At 32.2% G+C, this 21787-nt stretch overlaps 1 protein-coding gene across 1 annotated transcript in view; it reads left to right on the top strand.

Moving 5' to 3' along the window:
* The window catches only part of SLIT3 (slit guidance ligand 3), an 890559-nt gene that overhangs the window by 597102 nt on the left and 271670 nt on the right, over window positions 1-21787 (top strand). The window contains exon 6 of the mRNA XM_053718567.1: window positions 3086-3157. Within this exon, the coding sequence (XP_053574542.1) occupies window positions 3086-3157 (72 nt within the window). The remainder of the gene's footprint in view (window positions 1-3085; window positions 3158-21787) is intronic.

Consider the following 21787-nt stretch of genomic DNA (forward strand, 5'->3'; position numbering starts at 1 on the left):
CATAAACTAAACTAAGCTATTAACCCCTAAACCTAACAACCCGCTAAGTTTAAATCAAAATTACTTCATCCCTATCTTCAAATCAATTTAAACTTACCTGTAGAATTAAAATAAACTATTTTAAAATATTAATTGACCTACCCTAACTATTATACTAAAATTAAATTAAACTACCAATTAAATTAACTAAATTACATATTAAAAACCCTAACCCTACTCAAATTATTTAAATATACTATAAAACCTTATTACAAATTACTAAATTACAGAAAAAACTAACACTAAGTTACACAAAAAAACACTAAATTACAACAAATAAAAAACCACATTATCAAAAATAAAAAAGAATTACACCTAATCTAATAGCCCTATCAAAATAAAAAGCCCCCCTCCCAAAATAAAAAAAAAACCATAGCCTACAATAAACTACCAATGGCCTTTAAAAGGCCTGTTGCAGGGCATTGCCGCAAAGAAATCAGCTCTTTTCTCTGTAAAATAAAATACAAACACCCCCCAACAGTAAAAGCCACCACCCACCCAACCAACCCCCCCAAATAAAAAACCTATCTAAAATAACCTAAGCTCCCCATTGCCCTGAAAAGGTCATTTGTATGGGCATTGCCCTTAATAGGGCATTTAGCCCTTTCACATGCCCAGACCCTAATCTAAAAATAAAACCCACCCAAAAAAACCTTAAATAAACCCAGATGATCCACTTACAGTTATTTTATTTATTTTATTTGGGGGGGTTGGTTGATGGGTTTTACTGTTGGCAGCGTTTAGTGACAGGGTATAAAAAAGTTGGTAAAAAGCCGAATAGACACAAGATCAAAGACTGTTAGTTAACAATAGTCCGATGCTCATCGCCCCGAACTTGGTGCGCATCTTTTTGACTGCTTTTTTTTTATAAATAAGGAGAGCGTATTGAGATACGCGGCCACAATATTAGGCGATGTTAGGCGAGCGTCTTGGTGCCGGCAAATGCAGCATATTTGAGGCAGCATAGTTGAGGCTTTGATAAATATCCCCCTAAGGGTTAGATTAGAAGTGAGGCCCGAACGGTTTTGCGCTAGCGCAATCGTATTTTTGCAAGCCATTTTCATTTTAACTGTTTTCCGAAAACTAAAAAATTGCACAAAACACTTCAAAAACACATTACAAAGTACAATATGTTTATATACGTGTACATATATATTAATGTATTTATATGTGTATATATGTATTTACAGTCATAAAAACAACATATGTACACATATATAGACATATATATATAAATGCATTATATCCCTTTGCCATTAATTAGATGAAAATATGATAAAACACATTTATGCAGTATTCATATTTAATAAAGATTTTAACTATGTATTTACTGTAAATATTCCACATTTGCTAATGCAAATATGCTATGTTGTTTGCGCGATGGTTTGTTTTTATTTCAACAATTTTTTTCTCTCCTTTAACTTCTATGGGAATGGCCAAAATGTGATGGCGTTTGTGCGATCTCAGTTTTTTTCAACTTTTTCTTCTCCACTGATTTTATGGGGGAATACATGCACGCACACGCGAAAAAGTTAAGTTTGTTTTTTGCGCTATTCAGGTTAACGCTAGCGCAAAATACGTTTTTTTGGAACTTGTAATACAATTGCAACTTGACAAGCGCAAAAATGAAAATCCTTGCAGAGTTTTCACAATCGCAGAAAAAGATACTGCGCTACTTGTAATCGAGCCCTAAGTGTGAAATTTAGAGGATTGGAAGAAGGTAGAGTAGTGGAGACAGATCATGTGTTTTATGGGGCAAATTAAAGGATTTGGGTCTTATAAAGATAAAAAAAAAAAACATTATTTCATGTCTGGAGGAAAAGTGTAAGGGCTGCACGGGACGTCTTCGAGGTGGTATTGTGGCTACACCGCCCTACAATAAACCATTATGCACTTCTCATGTGCACTATTTATGTATGTATTTTTAAATGGTTTGATGTTACCCACCTATACACAATCCTATGCTATTGTTGCCTTAGGACTTTCTATTAGTAAATATATAAATACATATATATGTGTGTGTGTGTGAGAAGGTGTTTTGTGGGGGATGTGTGTATATATTCATAATTTTTATCAGGAAGGCAAGAATAATCACTTAGACTGTATTAGCATGTGAAGTTAAATTCTATTTTTTGTTTATATGCTATTTTGCATTTAATGTCACCAAAGCTGTTTATATCATTAATTATTACCATTTAAATTTGTTTTACTTCCTACAAAATGTGTAGTGCTTGCTTTTATTTATTCATGTATTTATTAAGTGCTACAAAGAGGGAAAAAAAAGTTACAGGCCTTTTCATTCAACAAATAATGGGCACAATGAATTATATATGTATTTAGTAATGTAGATATTTAGAAATGTTTTGTAAAAAATGAGGATGGCATTGCCCTGTCACTGACTGTGGAAGTCATGAAGTGTTTCAGAAGAATGGTTTCCCAGATGGGACAACTAACAATGCTTAGTGGTTTTGAACCACCACAGACATTTGGTACTTAGAATAATAAAAGACTATAAAATTAGATTAGTCAGGTCTAATTTGGTACTGGTATATTCCCCAGACACCAGTGCAGCTTTTGGGCAGATAAAGCCCTGAAATTTACTACTGTGTCAGGATAGAGGACAGCAACTTCCAGTAACAGGGAAGAAAAGGGATTGTGGGAGGTCGCCGAGGGCAGCAGAGTGACCTCACATGATTTACGGGCCTTTAGCTTAATGAAATTGTTTCAGTGACATGATGGTAAAAGCTTGTAATGGATTGGATGCCCTAATGTAATGAAATTACTCCCTTCTGCCTTTAAAAAAAATGTGCAATTAATATTTACTGAGACCTGACAGGCTTCAGTGTGCTATAGTGTTCAGCTCTCCCAGACAGTCAGATTGAACAGGGAGAGCAGCAGTCTACAAGCAAGCATCGTCTTGGGTGACGAGCTAAGACTGCAACGGGGGGTGGAGGGACACCTTAGTGACAAGAAAGCCCGGACTCTGCATCTCTAAAGCATCTTTGTAACCGAGCCACCCTTTTTGACTTTTCCTTCCTTTCTACAGGCAACTGGACAACAACCAAATCAGCTGCATTGAAGATGGAGTCTTCCGAGCCCTCCGTGACTTGGAAATTCTGTGAGTTGACTTTGTGATATCTTTTCTCATCTCTGTGTGTGTGTGTGTGTGTGTGTTCACATCCATTCATGCTGCAGTGCAAGGAAGAAGAAAAAAAAAAGCCTCATCTCTTTATTTTCATCTTTGTCCTTGTGCCCTGCTGAAAGTGCTATAACCTGTAAAGTGAATTCTCTCACCTCCCCCAGAGTGGATTTATTGCTAATTAAGCCATACCAGAGTATTTTTTTCCTTCTTCTCTTGCCCTGAATGTGGTTTTAATAAAGCATGTTTGTGGCAGTGCAGAATGGATATAGTTAAGAGGCACATGAACTGCATGCGACCAATACACAGATCATGGTTTCAATTATTTAGTGTTGAATTAACAGGTTTAAATGTTTATTCTTTTCCTTTTTCTTTTTTTTTTTTTTTTCATGCTACTCAGATAACTGAATGTTACACATTTATATCAGAACATGAATGGACATTAACAAAAAAAAACCTTCTTATATTCAATATGTATAATTATGTTTTGCTTGTTTGATACTAGAGAAAACTATGTATAGTTCTGATCTTTCTTTTAAATAATAAATAGCTTTCATATAATAATCTCAGGGATTTTACAACTAACTTGCAGAATTACCCAAAGTTATATATTATAGAAAAAAAATCAAGGTGTAATATGCAATATTTGAAATTGAATTGTTTATACTGAGATAAAAAAATACAAATGTGTAGTGCCACATGATCTACAAAGACATCATTGTTTAGTTAATGAGTGATATAGTGGACCACTGTGATAGCACCATAGGTTGTGAACTGTGTTTAATACAAGTGTATTGGCAAGGCCTTGTATGGACACGTGAAAAAGGTTACTTAGGGGGCATAGTAGTTGCCAAGTGGCAGAGTGATATACAGACATACAGACAAGTGAAATAAAGGACAACATTGCACTGCAGTGTAATTTGGCTGCTTAACAAAGAATGTTAAGAAAATAAGTTTATTTAAAACAAAATGATCCTGGAGGTTTTTTATTTATTTTTTTGCAGATATTTTTTAGGATTACTGGTTATTTTGTTCATTTTTTTCTTTCTTCCTGTGTGAGATCACAATACCACTTTATTGTTTTGATTTTTGCATGACAAAATAAATTGTAAAGGTCAAAAGCAGCAATGTAAATTCCATATATATATATATATATAGATTATTGAATATAAGTGACTATACAAATAATAATTCTCCAGTGCAGAAGGTTATGCTGTCTGCTTCTGTACTGCAGGGGTTAAAAATGTGTGCAGTCATCATTTTTCAGTGCTCTGATGGGTTGCCTTAAACCCTTTTTTTTTTTTTTATTAATTATCTGTCAAACTTCAGGTGACAGTAACTGTTGTTTTATTAAGCATCATATGGATGTATACAAAGCTTTGTTAGACATTGAACATTTTTTTTGTAAGAATAAAAAATGCTACCAGATGAGACACAATGTGGAATGCTGATAGCACAATGCTGTTTAAAATAAAAATGTAATTTCTGGCAGATAAATATCAACATAAACTGAATATTTTTAAAATACAGCTTTTTTTGCAGCAGCAGATAGGTCTGTTTTTCTAGGAATATAAAACACAAGTTTTAACACCTCTTTGCAGAGAAAATCAATCTTAGTTCTTAGAGATTTAAAAGTAGGCAATTTGCCAGTACAGTTACATCTCTGGTGTAGACATGTGGCTACAAACACATTGATCTGCCATTTTATAGTGAATAATATATTGGGTCTTTAATTACAATTTGTTGATAATTAGAACATTAGAATAAAAAGATATTTTATGATTTATACTGATTTACAGTATATGCTACTTACATTTTAAAGCAAGACACACAATACAGATAACTATAATACAATACCGATAAATACAATAAAGATAAATATACACTAATAATATAAATATAATTTAATTATGTGGCGGCATATTTTAGTTTTTTACACATTTGGGTCACAATATATATATATATATATGTATATGTGTATATATATATATATATATGTATATGTGTATATATATATGTATATATGTATATGTGTATATATATATGTATATGTGTATATGTGTATATATATATGTATATGTGTATATGTGTATATATATATGTATATATGTATATATATATATATATATATATGTTACTTTAGTGAAGTTTATTTAAAAAAAAAATTATAATTGAGTTGCTTGTTGATAATATTAAAGAAAGACTGAAGGGAATGATGCATACATTTTAAACTGTTCCAGTGTGTCATTATGAAGTGATTAATAGTATCTGATATAGTCTTTGTAGCAGATGCAGCTATCGTGTCCATATTCTTGTCTCTAGATTTAAAGCCAACACTACAGTGAAAAGATTACTAATATTTGTCGCAAAATACCCTAATTACAGATGCTTAGACGTGCCATATACACAGAGGACATTCCATTTAACCACAATAATAGTTACTCCAGCCTCTAAATAGCCAGCCATCTGGCTTCTGTGATAGTGATCTTTGCTTCTTTTTTAATATTTTCTCTAGATACTACAATAACTAGCAATAAACATGTAGTGCTCTGGGATTATTATGGTAGAAGTCAAGTGGGGTCAATCATTGTCAGTAAAGCAATGCAATGAAATGAGCAGGTAGCATGTTCCAGTAATATATTTGCATTTTAACCTAGTCTTCACATTTTCATATTAAACTGACCCAGAAACACTATATAATATACATTCTTAAAATTAAGAACAATCTAATGTGAATCAAAGTAATCTTATATTTTATTGGTTTTACACAATCACGAGTATTCTACATATCAGTGGGTTAAGAATTTTAGCTCATAACCAAATGTACAAAACCAGCAACCTACTGTATCACAATTTAAATAATCCATCAACTTTAATATTTCCCATAACTGCATATTTTCCATTACAATCTAAAACAAACTGAAATACTCTTTTTAGTAATGCTAAATTAGCACCATATTATACTCATCTATCCAATCAATAGTGAAGACAAATGAACAAACAAGTATACTCATTACCATCTGGTTTTATTCCATGTGTTATAAATCAAATTATTATACCAGTTCTCCTGTGCCAGCCAATGTGCCATTCATTTTTTAAATTGGATAGGCCTCATATGTGCAACCTATTATTTTCTTCAACATTTATTTAAAACTATTTAAACAGTATTTATATGTATAACAAAATACATTTTTGCTAACATCATTTTAACAGAGTTTAATTATGGCCAAGATGACCTCACATTTTATTTGTAGATACCATATTAAAAATGTATGTAAAACAGTATGGCAAATGGCTTATACTTAGTTGACTGTACCTATATGTTCACCAATAAAATAGTTATTCCTATATATGATACAGAACACTTGAAACATTGTTGTGTATAAATACAGATTCTCAAATTGGTTATGGAGAAATAAAAATTGCGTATATAAGGTGATAATTCTTTGAGGATTTGCCAAACAATATTCAGAGAATGTATAATTCAATTTCAATATTTTAAAAGCTTGGAGCCTCAACTATAAAACCATATAATAAGTTGATATTTTCTCATGAAGAACCATTATATACATCAACTAAAAGGTATTCTCATATTACCCAACCAAAACCCAGTTGTTTATCTCCTGGGACAAAATTAAATTGATACCTTGGGAATTTAAAAATTAAACTCATACTAGTAACTTTTAGTTATAGTGTAGATTTTATGGAAATCTTATATTCTTTAAAGGCTCACCAAGTGGCTCTTAAGGCAAATAAATCTTGGAGTATGAAAATGCATTTGGCTATTAGACCAATAGTTAATATCATCTTTAAATTGTAACCTTCTATCCATCTTCTTTTGCATTACAATTTACACTACAAAGTATGAAAAATAAGGTCTGTAAATTCACATATTTTTGAAGATTTGAAACATAGCGTTAATTGTGTGTATGTAATGCAGGCGGAGAAAAGGCGTGGTCAATTTTTTTTTCCACAACAGGCCCAAGTACAAAGCAAATGCACAAAGGAAGTGACGTAATTGAAAATACGGTTGCAGCATTGCGGCATTTTCTTGTCATAATAAAGAGATTCAAGTCATGTTTGAAATATTATTGATATTTTTATGGAATGATTTATTCCTAATACATATACTTGTAATGGTAGTTTCTGAGTGAAAAATATTTACATTTGAGAAATATCAACCAAATAGATATTAGATATCAGACAAAATGCGTAAAATTGTAATTTAAAAGTATAAAAACCTTGATCTATATTAGTTACCACTCAGGATGTTCAAAATAATGTTCTCAGGTTTTTTTTATTTATTAGCTAAATCCTAAGTAAACGGTTTTACTAAATTACTAACCAGTATATAAGATATATTTAACATAACATAGTTGTTCTTTCACAATCAATACATAAACTTTAGATTTTTAAGATACGCTTTCTGTCTTTATATTAGATTGTATCATTTGTAATAAGACAAATTGAATAACCAATTTCACAAATATAAAACATATAGAATGATAGGTGTAAACAGACACCTATTCATGCATTTACTATAACACTCGTTTGAGTTTTCAACCATGTTCAGAATGCCGGCTAAAGATCATTTTTTAAAAATCCATCTTTAAAAAAGTGTAGGTTGCAGCCAACCATAGCAAATTTTCCTAAACTTTTCTAATATATAAGAATCAGCTACCAGAGGCTGCTCAAAATCTATTTTAAAAATAACATGTATACTGTTTGAGATACCACCAATGTATTACATGGTCCAAAAACAACTTGGAATCAAATCATTTTTCCATACTATTATGTAGCAGGTTATGGGTGATTGCCTTATTTAGCATTATTTCACACATGAAAAAAATGATACATATATATATATATATATATATATATTTTTTTTTTTCTGATGGATATCTGAGGTTACTTCCTTCTGAAACAACAAGGGATATGGTAGGGGTCAATAAAATAACCCTTAAATTCTTTTCCTTTTGATTCATTTTTAGAAAAGCACTACTGAGTGCCAACAGAAATAATGCTATCCCTTGTCAAACAGTAATTATCTGCTATCAGTTTGGTGTTTCCATTCATTTTCATGGAATAAAATCATTGCGGTCCAGTTTGCTATTGGAATTTTACTCTTTGCTCCTTTTATTATTTATTATGGTAATTTTTTTTATTCATCCCTTATTTTGCTGTCTGTATCAAGTAATCATTAATACGTTTTATTGTATTAATTTATATTTTGTTAAAATAAGATGCCTTAAACACATCTAAATTATCAATTATTTATGGTTATTTTGGTTTAGAATACCCAGAACCACTATGGGGAGCTAACTTTATAAAATAAGCATGATATTTAAATATGAATACTTTGGTACTTGTAAAATCTGTTGTTACCCTTGTTACTTACTTGTTCCCTGTATGTCAAATTAGTAGTTCTCTATAGAAAAAATAGAATCCCATATAGATGTGGGACCGCTTGCGTTGTTAAAAATTATATATATTCAAGTATTAATTAATTTCATAATAAAAGACACCAAAGATAGAATAATATTTCTCATTAAGTAAAAAAAAAGAAGTTAGAATAACTGTATTATAGTAATATACTGCCATAACATAGAGATACAAATGTATTGGTCATTGAGTTACTGTTTTTATGAACATATATGTATTTTAGTAAGACCATTTTTGTTGGAAATAAGCCAAATGTAAAAAAAAAAATTGTGAGTAGAATGCATCCTACTTTTCCATGTTTTACATGGTGGAAGTACATGAAGGTTATTGTACACTATTAATGAAGATACAAACTTATAAATTTGATTCTTTTATGAGTATTCACTAACTTTGCCACTGTATTACAGTTTATTTTCATTAACAATTATACAAATTTCTTGTACCTCTTCAGAACCCGCTTGCTATCTTATTTGACAGTGGAGATGAAGTCATTAATAGGTAGCACTTGCAAGATAGAATACAGTGGAGTTATATTACCTACCTTTAACCTACAACTTTTTTTAATGTATAAAATGTGCTACTACATTTATGTTATATTTCTGCCACATTTATAATGCTTTTGAACCCATCCATATAGTTGACTGATTTAAAAAGCAACTGGTTGTGTCACTGTTGCAAAGCAGAATCCAACAATATGACTTTGGCGAACAGAGGTCAGGTTACTAGCAACATGATCCTCATAGTGACACTTCTTTGCTAATAACACAGAAATGAATAATATAGCGAGCACATACATGCTCTACAGGGAAATTTAATCATACATAAAGTTATTTGCATTTTACCAGCTGCTAATAATACAAATAATTAAAACATTTTAACAATTTAGTAAAATATTTTTTTATAAAAGATTAATTTTATTTTAGAAAAAAACTATTCTATTTTCTAAAGGGCTCATTGCTTATAAGTTTAGTAGTCTAGTTTGACTTTGCACTTATATTGCTAATAACCATATTCTTTGTATTATGTTGATGTTTCGGCCTAGGTGCTTGAGAGTACTGTATGTCAAATTGCAGGTTGAGTTTGTCTTTATTGGAAAATGTATAGAGGCATTATTCATGTTTTTTTGTTTTGCTTATAATATACTACTTCCACTCATAATTCATATGTTCTATAGTTAAGTATAAACAGGAATACTATATTTTTTATCAATAATATCCTTCATAGTTACATGATTTTGCTAATATAAGCTTGAATATTTGACTGTTTTGTCTTTGCAACTTCTGGTTTGGAATAAGATATTACAGTCAAAATATGGTGTAACTTGATATTTTATTTTTCTTTTTGGGATATTTTTTTTTGTAGAAATTGCTGCGCTATCTGTGGTCTTAATTTGTTTTCATTAACAGACTGTATCAAATTTGCACTGTACAGAGTAGATGGTAACAGTGATAAAATACAAAGGAACCCTATTTTGTGTGATTAGAGAACAAAGAAAATATGTATTTTAGAGCTGGTTTAAGAAAAATAAGATATGAATCCAAAGTAAATGAACCTATTTAATAAAACCTCTTGTAACATTTGAAAAGCAGAGCGTTTTAGAGGTCAGCATAGTATAGGATTATTAAATCATAGTCATTGATATTTTATTCCAAAAAGGGTTGAGTATGTCTCTATTGAGAGTAAAGTGAGACTTTGATGATTAAAGTGCTCTGAAATTAAGGTTGGTAGACACAGATGTCCCATGATGACCTTGCATAATACTCCCAATGTTGGCTTTTTAAGACTGAACTTAGAAGACCCCATTGTGTTTGGTTTTGGTGCATTGCAGATATATAAGATGACCAGAAATTCTGGAAGACAATGACAGGAATAAATCATATGCTATTTAATTAAAAATGTTTGCAAACTTCTGCGGCGCTGTTGAATTTAAAGTCATCAACAGGTGTCCTCAAGTAAATCTTTGGTAGAGTATACATGAACCAAGCTAATTAATCTTTTTATTAACTTTTGTTCAAGAGGAGATATATATATATATATTTTACTGTGACTCAAAATAAGAAACAGTAATTAATTGTGCTTTTGTTTTCTTGTTTGTAATTTCAATATATTACACAATTTAAAACATTTTCCTTATAAAGTCCTATTTTATTCATGATAATTTCTTTGTATGTTTGCTCTATTTTGGCTTACATATAAAATATTAAAATATAATGGTATAAAGCGTTTTACCCAATCTTTAGCATAAACAGTATGGAATTTATTGTCCTTAGTCATCAACTAATTTATATTTGCTACTTCTTGATAATTTAGAATTCAGCACATAAAAACTAGAAAGAAATGCAATTTGTAAAAAATTGTCATAATGCAGTAGCGTTATGGTCATGCGCTGACGATATTTAAATTTTTACGATCATGTGACAAACAGTGGACCTATCCAATTGCAGAATAGTAGTTGAAATAGCTCATATTGCACCAAGATAAAAAGATGTAGTGATCACAGCTAAATAGCACATCTTGGAAATGGGATACACTTGTTGGTGAGTAAAATAGAATCAGGTCTAGTATATTTCAGGATATCTGAATTAAATAAATGTCTTAGCTATCGCATTTAGGTTTATATAAGGACAGCTTTTCTAAATGTTCAGTTGTATAAATATATATATATATATTTAAATCTACATTACATTGTGTGACTGTTCTCCAAATTTTAAGTTTAATTATTTATTCCTTTATTATAGGTTTAAATAAAATGTTCGTGTTAGCATTATTTAATTTTAAAATAACTTTTTGTAGGGTAGGTGATATAACATTTACGTACAGAAATTAAATAATGGAATTTATACACAAAATTTACAATTTATTTTACGGATTTTCTTTTTCATATATTTTTTTAATATTGAATTTTACTTACTCTGTATTATGACAATTCCCATTTCAAAGAAGGTTCACAATTTCTTGCGCATTAAATGTGTATGTAATATTTTACTGCATTGGAAATCCTATTCAATATCCTACTCCTGCTCAATTTAAAAAAAAAAACATGTAATGGAAAAACTGTTATAATTACAATAAAATAAATTTTATATTGATGCAGTAATATTACAACTACATAAGACCAGGTTTTTCCAGTGAATATAATCTTTGGATGTCGATTCATTTTGTAGAAACCTTAGAGAACATATTATTATACTTAAGCGTATTATAATGCTAAGGTTTATCTAGCGGGATAATGGTAGGTAAACATGTTAAAATACAACTTCAAATTTAAATTAAGTAGCCACCATGTCTTCATATTATGGTATGCCACTTTGTATCTAGAGGAGGTCCTTATTCACACTATTTTATTAATTTCAGTGGCTGTCATTATTCTTACTCTTATTATTCTACTCTTCATAACAATGGAACATATAAATTGATTGTTTAGCGCACCTCACAGTTTTCTAGTATTATTGTTACTGAATATATACCATTATTTATTTCCAGATATGATTAATATTATTGTATTATTATTTTTATATGCACTTTCTGAAATTGAAAGTAATATATAAACATCTATACTTATAAATTGATTGTTATCTCACTTTTAATTGAGCAAATACTTTAAAATAATCAATATAGTAGTGGGTTTAATATACACAAATGCTACTGCTGTTAAAAAAATATTTTTATCTGGCATTTGCTTTTGTTTTAAATTGTTTGAAAAAATTAATACATTAAAATCCCAGTTTTAATTCTACACAAGAACATTTGAATACTGTAGAATATCTTACAGAAAACGCTGTCTCAATGTTAACAACAAGTTTCTGCAGGGTAAAATTATTGTCTACAAGGTAATGTATTGTTGTTATTTACCCACTCATTGCTTTTGCCCAGTATAACTGTTATCCTTTGAGAAATTCTCCGCTAATTTCCATCAAAACAAAGGGCACTTTGTATACTGCTAATCATATATCTATACTATAGATATCTCTTCATCTCACTGGTTTAGTCCATTCCTAGCTTTTTGGCATTGGTGTGAGACACATATTTTCATTCTTTTTAACCTTTGTAGACTGCAGCCATTAAGTCTTCCCTTACCATAGTCTCTAAACCTTTCAAAAACAAACATGGCTCGGAAATTCTTAACACCTTACTTCTTTTTTCTTTAATACTTCTAAATTAGACATTAAGCTAAAAGTGATATAAAACTAGATTCTATCAACATTTATCAGGGATCATAAAGGGAACATGGAACAATGTATTATTCACGGTCCTTTAAAAAAAACACTATATATGACATTATATGTGAAATAAGCTTGCTGACTAATTCTTTAATTCTGCATTTACTCAATGGCATTTTATTAAATGATAATATGGAAAATACTAAAAGATTTAACTTATTTTCTTAAGAACACCTTTGCCATTTAGACCACCTCAAATTCAGTTTTTCAGTTCAGCCAATATCCTCTGAGGAACAGTTACTTAAAATGTTATGAGACTGTAGATTTATAGAGGGAACAAAAAAATTGCATCCTTGTGCTTCGGGGTAACATGTAACAATATTAATATTTCCATAGTGAACCTTACACACACATGTGCACACATTATATAAAAAAAATGATATCTCTTTAATGTTATAATTTACCCAGGTTTCACTTTAAAATGTAAAGAAATTGTCACCTAATGTATTATTTTATCACAAAGTAAATAAAGCCTTGAAAAAAATATTTCAATATAATTCAGATCAAAAGGGAAAACAGAGAAAATCTTAAAAACAACTACAATTTAGAAAATAACATATCCACAATGTTCTATTTTATTTCATCATTCTAAAGGGTCAAGGAAAGATTATTAAAGCAACGCCAGAATAGCAGGCTCTCATGTATTTTTTTAATAGTTTTGAAAAATGCATTTTTTTTATCTGTGATTTTATATTTAAAATATTTTGCATTTAATATCCTAAAGAGAAGGATACAGAGATGTTTGAAAATGGAACTAGTTATTTAATGCACTTCATATGTTATGTGAAAGGGTTGTATATAATATTTTCTTCGAGTTTAATTTGCTTGGCACTGCTTTACCAACAAACAAACAGTTAATCAATAGTTTCAAATTAAGATCCTGGGAATGGTATGATAGATGATAGAGAGATAAATAGATAGTTAGTTAGTTAGACAGACGGGCGGACATACAGATAGACAGACAGGAAGGTAGACAGGAAGGCAGATAGACAGACAGATTAGATAGATGATCAGATGTTAGGTAGGTGGGTAGGTTAGATACGTGATACATTAATAGCTGGATTAATTATACAATAAATAGATAGTAGGATTAAATAAAAAGAGAAAAGTGCTCAACCTGGAAACGAATAATAGCATAATAGCTTGTTCTATGGCCAGTTACCACCCAAGAAGCAGCATCTTTTTGCTCAACATGTGCCTTTCACAGAGAAGAACTCTCCTAAAGCATATCAGTCTGATCCTGACTTCACAGTACAGTCCAGCCCCAAAAATACCAGGCAATCCCTCTCTGAACAAGAGAAACAGCAAAACCCCAGATGTACGTTTCGGCCTATTGTGGGCCTCGTCAGTGAGGTGCAGCCATATCCCTCTAGGCACACTGAGCAACGGTTCCACGTCTGAATTCCCGCATCACACTTAGGGAGACTTCCCAAAATGTCATAATTTGCATAAATAAAAAGAGAGACGCGCTCCACCTGGAAACGAACAATAACATAATAGCTTGTTCTATGGCTAGTTACCACCTATGAAGCAGCCTCTTTTTGCTCAACATGTGCCTTTGACAGAGAGATAGTAGGATTAGATAGATGGATAGATAGATAGATAGATAGATAGATACATAGATACATAGATACATAGATACATAAAGAGATAGATGGGGGAATATTTATCCTAGTATCCTAAGTTCAGCTTGTTGCGAGCATCAGGTTATCGCTTGTGCAAAAACAGTTTTCTTGTAATATGAGCACTACCAGACTCAAACAAAAAGTCTTCTTCTAGTGGGGTTAGTGCGCAAGCGGGAGCATTAAATAGAGCTCCAGTTTACTTTTAACTTGTAATACGAGTGCTACCCAACACATGCAAAAAGCTTACTTCTAGTGGCGTTAACACGCAAGTGGGAGCATTAAATAGAGATCCACTTGTAATCTGGCCCTAAGACAGTTATACTACGATAAAAGCCAACTTGCTAAATACAAGTAGAGCAAGTTTACCATCAGTAAAACACTGACTTGGGACCAACTTGACTTTATGCCTTAAAGGGACAGGAAAGTACAAAATATTATTTCATGATTTGGATAGAACTTTAAACAACTTTCCAATTTACTTCTATTATCAAATTTGCTTCATTATGTTGTTATCCGTTGCTGAAGAAAGAGCATTGCACTACTGGCTGCTAGCTGAACACATCTAGTTAGCCAATCACAAGAGAAAAGTATAGGATATATGCATATTCTTTTTTAACAAGGGACACCAAGAGAACGAAGCACATTTGAAAATAGAAGTGAATTTAAAGTGTCTTAAAATGAAATGCTCTATCTGAATAATGCAAATTTAATTTTGACTTTCTTATCCCTTTAAGTCTATAGAATCACGTTGCAAGCACTTTATGTACTGAACTGCAAAATTAGGCATCCATAGCTACAATTAGCTCAGTTTTCATTGATAATTAATTAATTAATAAAAAAAAAGGTGTCCATTATTGTTAAGGCAACAAATAACTTAGCTCTGGACTGCAATTCACTAATGGTCCAGCAGTTCATTTTGGGGTTAAACTCATAGTTCTATTCAAGTTATAATGAAGAAAAAAAATGTTCTAGCATTTTATTACTGCTTCTTAATGTCCTTTTAATTGGACTATTAAAAGGTTTTTATTCTTACGTGTATTTATAATGATCAGAACATATTCTTTATAAAAATGTCAGCCTTCAGTGACCCCTTGATGAAGTTAAAATAATTAATTTATAAAATAAAGTAGATATCTTGTATGTCTGTATTCTAGGAAAGCATTTGTAGAATGTGTACAATTGACCGATCTATTGTAGCAGGTTACTGATCTTCACCTATATCCAGTTGCTTCAAGAGATGTCCCACTGTGTTTAACAGGGGTGAGAAGTACCGAGCCAGATGCCATCACACGGTAACTGAAAACCCCTGTTGAGTCAATTTGATCAGTAAAATAATATAAAATAGATCTTAGTAGAATAGAAGCATGGAGAGACTTTAAGTAAGTTGACAGAGCAGTAACTAAATTACAGCTTTGCAATGTGCAAACTTACAGAATATATGCATATCTATTCAGCAGTGTATCATTGTCTGTATATGTAAAATTTAATACAAATATGTATCTTTGCCAAAGCAAGGTGAAAATGGTTTGCTACCCTTTACTTAATTAACAAAAATAAATAAATAATAGAGGTTAAAAAAACAAAAAATAAATATATAATGGAGGTTAAATAACTATCAGTGTTGAATTTATATCACCAAAATATCCATGTATGTATTTATTAGTCAGTCCCTGACTTTTGAAATGCCTGTAAGGTCACCAATAATATTTGCCAGCCTAAAAACATACTTAAAAGGGACTACACACCTCTTGCTTTTGTGTAAACATTGTGCTTTGTCCCACACTCCCTAGTGAGGTCATTTTTAACCTAAGTTTGCTGTAAATTGCCTAAACCAACCATTGCATTATAAATGGTTCTTACCTCTCAGAAAGTGATAATATAGTGTTGGTTGTTAATCTATATTACAGACAATGGTCTATAAGATGTTTATGTAAATTAATCTTTTAAACTGGTATTTACTTTAATAACTTAGAACACATTTTGCACTTTAGCTTTTAACCTTCATTGACTGTTTTGGTAAATTAACCTAAGCTAAATGCATCACTTTTACTCATTGACTACCAAAGAGAACCAAATGTGTATACAAGGGTTCAGTAGCTGCCTTATGCACTGCTGTTTCTAGTATAATAATGCCTTCTTTAGTTTGTTAAATAAAAAGACAAGTTTAGTGAGATATTTATTACGTATCGAATATATTTCCTGCATAGCGCTGGGGAACTTCACCTTTCACCCCAGATGCTAGTTGTCTCCAGCTTTAGGAGTTGCAGAAGCATTAAGAAGATAAATGTGTATCTTAACATGTGTGTCTCTGTGTGATGTTCCTTAGAACCATTAGTCCCTAGACTGAAATCTATTTCATTTTAGTAAATTGACAAATGATAGTTAAGGGATTGGTAAAATAACTGTTTTCCTAGAATTACTTGAGTAATTGTAGGTTGTGCTTAATCACATTTCCTCACGAGGTATGAAATAAACACTTTAACATTCTGACATCTGGGTCAATTTATCAAACTCCATACGGAGCTTGATGCCCCGTGTTTCCGGTGAGCCTGAAGGCTCGCCGTAAATAGAAGTTATGAAGCAGCGGTCTAAAGACCGCTGCTCCATAACCTGTCTTCCTGCTCTGAGGCGGCAGACAGAAATTAACCCGATCGAATATGATCGGGTTAATTGACACCCCTGATAGCGGCCGATTGGCCGTGAATCTTCAGGGGGCGGCATTGTACCAGCAGTTCACAAGAACTGCTGGTGCAATGATAAATCGATGTGCAGCGGACATGATACGCTACATCGTATCATGACCGCTCGCAGATTAATAAATTGACCCCATCATATTAACCATATTAACCATCAACATACCATATATTTTGACAACAATTACTAACAGTTAGCCAAAATAAAACACAAATATCTACACAGCAGGACAGCTGTGTTAATATAACAATTATATATTGTAGTCAGCAGAGCTGGGCTTTCATCTCTCACCCCTATAATCAGGTGTTTGTTTTGGTTTTGTTTGCCCACATTGGCATATCTCACCCATAAAGCTTTGGGATTTGTATGTTTCAACCAATAGTCAATAAATACCTAGGTATTGCTAGGTATGTAACATGCATTTTACTTCTAGTTTAAATTTCAATTGAAACTGCCTTGCTTGATCTTTTTCATGGCCAAATGTGTTAATGTGCATCATTGCTGAAACTTTTGTTATGAATAATAGAAAATATTGGTGTACAGTATCCTCCTAGCCAACCCAGCAGGCATCTCTTTTTCTGTACCATATTGCAGACCTTACCTGTATTGTCCTGTCTGCTGTTTGTGTCAAAGCACTTAAATTAGACTGACTTTTGTTTGTAGATTTTCTTAGCCACTGGCTCCAAATACATTGAAAATATCTAATCTTTCAAGGATACCCTTTTCCAAGCTAACACCAAGTAATAATTATGACCCCCTTTGATAAAATCGGTAGATATCATAAGAAAGCAAATAAGCTTCTGTTAAAGATCAAAATAAAAAAAAATGATATCATGGAAACGTTAGTCCAGTACTTGGAAAAGCACAGAAAAGGCCTATAAAATATTACAGGGAGATATTATATTGCCAAAGCCCTTCCATCAAGCATTAGTGATAGGCTAGATCATAGAATTTAGCTGCAAAGGAACGTAATGTCCTCCTCTTCATAAGCCAAAAAGTATCTGGGTTTTGAAATGTATCTGGGGTTGAAAGTACAGATCTCTCATTTAGAGAATAATTGCCTAGTATTTCTAGACCAAAGTATCTTTTTGGATGGAAACATACTGCAATAATTCAGAAAATATATTTTCAATGTAGAGTAAAAGGGCCACAATTTGTGTGGGCACAGTGTTATAGAACATTTTATTATAATAATTATCATTCTGTCATATTGTCCCAAGAAGATTCAAGGACTTGCATATTAAATGTAAAATTTTAATTAAAAGGTGACATTTCAAAGAATGTTTAATGGTATTGTACAAGCAAATAATTCAGTGTCAGTGATATGCATATAATCATTTATATAGTAGTCCATTTCTTTAAACACAGTAGAATAGCATACTCAATAAATTAATAAAAAAATAAAGACAATGCAAAAGATCTTAGTTGGAATTTCAAATAAGTAGTAGATTTCAAAATAGGTTACATTTCCATTCTAATGCATCATGTGACAGCCATCAGCCAATCATAAAATGCATATACATATTTTCTGTGAATGCTTGCCCATGCACAATAGAAGCTGGTGCATCAGAAACTGTGCATATTAAAAGTTTCTGTACATTTAGATAATGGAAGTGAACTGGAAGGTTGTTTAAAATTGTGTGCTCTATCTTAATCATGAAAGTTTAATTTATAACTTTTGTGTTCCTTTAATGCAACCTAGAAAGTCTTAAAAGTATATATGATATTACAGAGCCTAATGTGGTTACCAATCACATCTAAAGAAGTAACAAAAGACTTTTGCTGATCAGAGACCCATATAGAAATAAACAGTGCAATGAAACACCAGTAACCAGACAATACACAGACAGACAGCATTTCAGTATTACCTACTAATAGTGTTTTCCAACAGAGCCCTGGAACCCCTTGGATATTTTCCTGCTACACTTTCTTGTTCTTTAATTTTGAATGATTTCATTATATGGTGTCACCAGCTGTTGAATTTGCAAATGCTAATTTTATGCACAAAAGAACATCCATTAATGTGTACACACACCTCTTCCATAGATACTACTTTAAAAGACTTAAAGGGACAGTTTACTAAAAAAAATCTCCCTTTTAATTTGTTCCCGATGATCCACTTTACCTGTTGGAGTGTATTAAATTGTTTACACATATTTCCATTACCCTTATATTGGCATTTGAAATAATTTATTTAGCCTGTGGTATCCCCACCCATCCTGAAAGTTTTTGACCTTGAGGCCAAGCTGTGTTAACACAGCCAGTAGAAGAAATTAGACTCCCAGTGGGTTATAGAAGAGATAAGGTAATAAAATGTTAATTTTCCATTGTTCTCTCCAAGTATTGGTGATTGGTTTACGGACAGATATAAGATAAAGAAGCATGTGTATGTACACAATGTGATAAAGTAATGAGATCTGATTATACCTACAAGCTCAACTCATTTTATTAGATTGTGGCATCAAAACACACAATCAGCTAATTCACATACACAAATAAGCCTTAAAAAAAAAGCAAATCTCATACATTTTATACTCTGCAGCTGGTAAAAAAAAGTAATTGCAAATACATTAAGGGAAAAACTATTTTACAGTATACTGTCCCTTTAAAGGACACAACCACAAAAACAAAGTTATTCATTTTAAGCATGTTTAAAGTTATTGTAAACTTTAATGAATTAAAGTATAAAATAATACTCTTAAAAACAGGGACATTTTAATTAATTAAAGTTTAGAATGATGCTTATTTTTTTAAATACTTACCTTTGCGTTATGACAAACATAACTTTGCCCACATCTGCTGCTTTTTTTAGCATATTGATGACGAATACGGCTTCCTCCCATCGTTGTGTGCTCCCTTTGGTTTGCAGCTTGTGGGGAAACGCAACCATTGGAGGAAGCCAGATTTGTCATCGATCCAAAAGAAAGCAGTAGAAGTGGGCGGAGTTATGTTTACCATAACGCAAAGGTATTTATAAAAATAAGCATTATTGTAAACTTTAATTAATTAATTAAAGTGCCCCTGTTTTTAAGTATTATTTGATACTGGGCTTTAATTTGTTAAAGTTTACAATCACTTTAACATTAGTTAGTCCTTTTTTTCTAATGTCAGCACTGGGATTTATACCATTTTGCTGTAATTGTCTGCATTGTATGGCATGCAAAAAGTGTCACTTAGGGGTTTATTAATGGCATAGCGTTCTAATTTGCTTTTGCAGTAACCACAGCGATCCGCCTTTATCTTATCCTGCAGATAAAAGTTATCCTTTGCATTATTCTATAATACTTTTTTTTATTTTTTGTTCAAAAGAGCATCAATTTGTTAAAATATTTTTTTCATGGCAAAAAGTTATGCAAGTAAAAGTGCACACATAAAGTCAGCTCCAGAGACGCAATGCACTGGTGGGACATAGTCAAACACATCTGATGAGCTAGTGACAAGAGACATATGTTTGTATCCAATCACCAGCTAGCGCCCAGTAGTGCATTGCCACATCTGAGTCTACCTAGGTATGATTTTCAACAACAGATACTAAAAAAACGGAGTCAATTTTATTACAGAAGTAAATTGAAAGAATTCTCAAAATTGCATGCTTTACCGAACCATAAAAGTTGCTTCCATGTTTTTTTAATATTGTTCAATTGGTTATTAAAACCAAAAGCAATCAATTGCTTATTTGCTCAGTAAGAACATTTAATATAGTGCTGATATTGGAAAGGAACATACAGTATCTTACAAAAGTGAGTGCACCCCTCACATTTTTGTAAATATTTTATTATATCTTTTCATGTGACAACACTGAAGAAATGACACTTTGCTACAATGTAAAGTAGTGAGTGTACAGCCTGTATAGCAGTGTAAATTTGCTGTCCCCTCAAATTAACTCAACACACAGCCATTAATGTCTAAACTGTTGGCAACAAAAGTGAGTACACCCCTAAGTGTAAATGTCCAAATTGGGCCCAAAGTGTCATTATTTTGTGTGGCCACCATAATTTTCCGGCACTGCCTTAACCCTCTTGGGCATGGAGTTTACCAGAGCTTCACAGGTTGCCACTGGAGTCCTCTTCGACTCCTCCATGACGACATCACAGAGCTGGTGGATGTTAGAGTCCTTGCGCTCCCCCAGCTTCCATTTGAGGATGCCCCACAGATGCTCAATAGGGTTTAGGTCTGGAGACATGCTTGGCCAGTCCATCACCTTTACCCTCAGCTTCTTTAGCAAGGCAGTGGTCATCTTGGAGGTGTGTTTGGGGTCGCTATCATGTTGGAATACTGCCTTGCGGCCCAGTTTTTAAAGTGAGGGGATCATGCTCTGCTTCAGTATGTCGCAGTACATGTTGTCATTCATGGTTCCCTCAATGAACTGTAGCTCCCCAGTGCCGGCAGCACTCATGCAGGCCCAGATCATGACACTCCCATCACCATGCTTGGCTGTAGGCAAGACACACTTGTCTTTGTATTCCTCACCTGTTTGCCGCCACAGACGCTTGACACCATCTGAACCAAATAAGTTTATCTTGGTCTCATCGGACCACAGGACATGGTTCCAGTAATCCATGTCCTTGTGCATCATTTAGAAGAGGCTTCCTTCTGGGACGTCAGCCATGCAAACCAATTTGATGCAG

Source organism: Bombina bombina, chromosome 6 (assembly GCF_027579735.1).
Source record: "Bombina bombina isolate aBomBom1 chromosome 6, aBomBom1.pri, whole genome shotgun sequence".
Classification (NCBI taxonomy): Eukaryota; Metazoa; Chordata; class Amphibia; order Anura; family Bombinatoridae; genus Bombina; species Bombina bombina.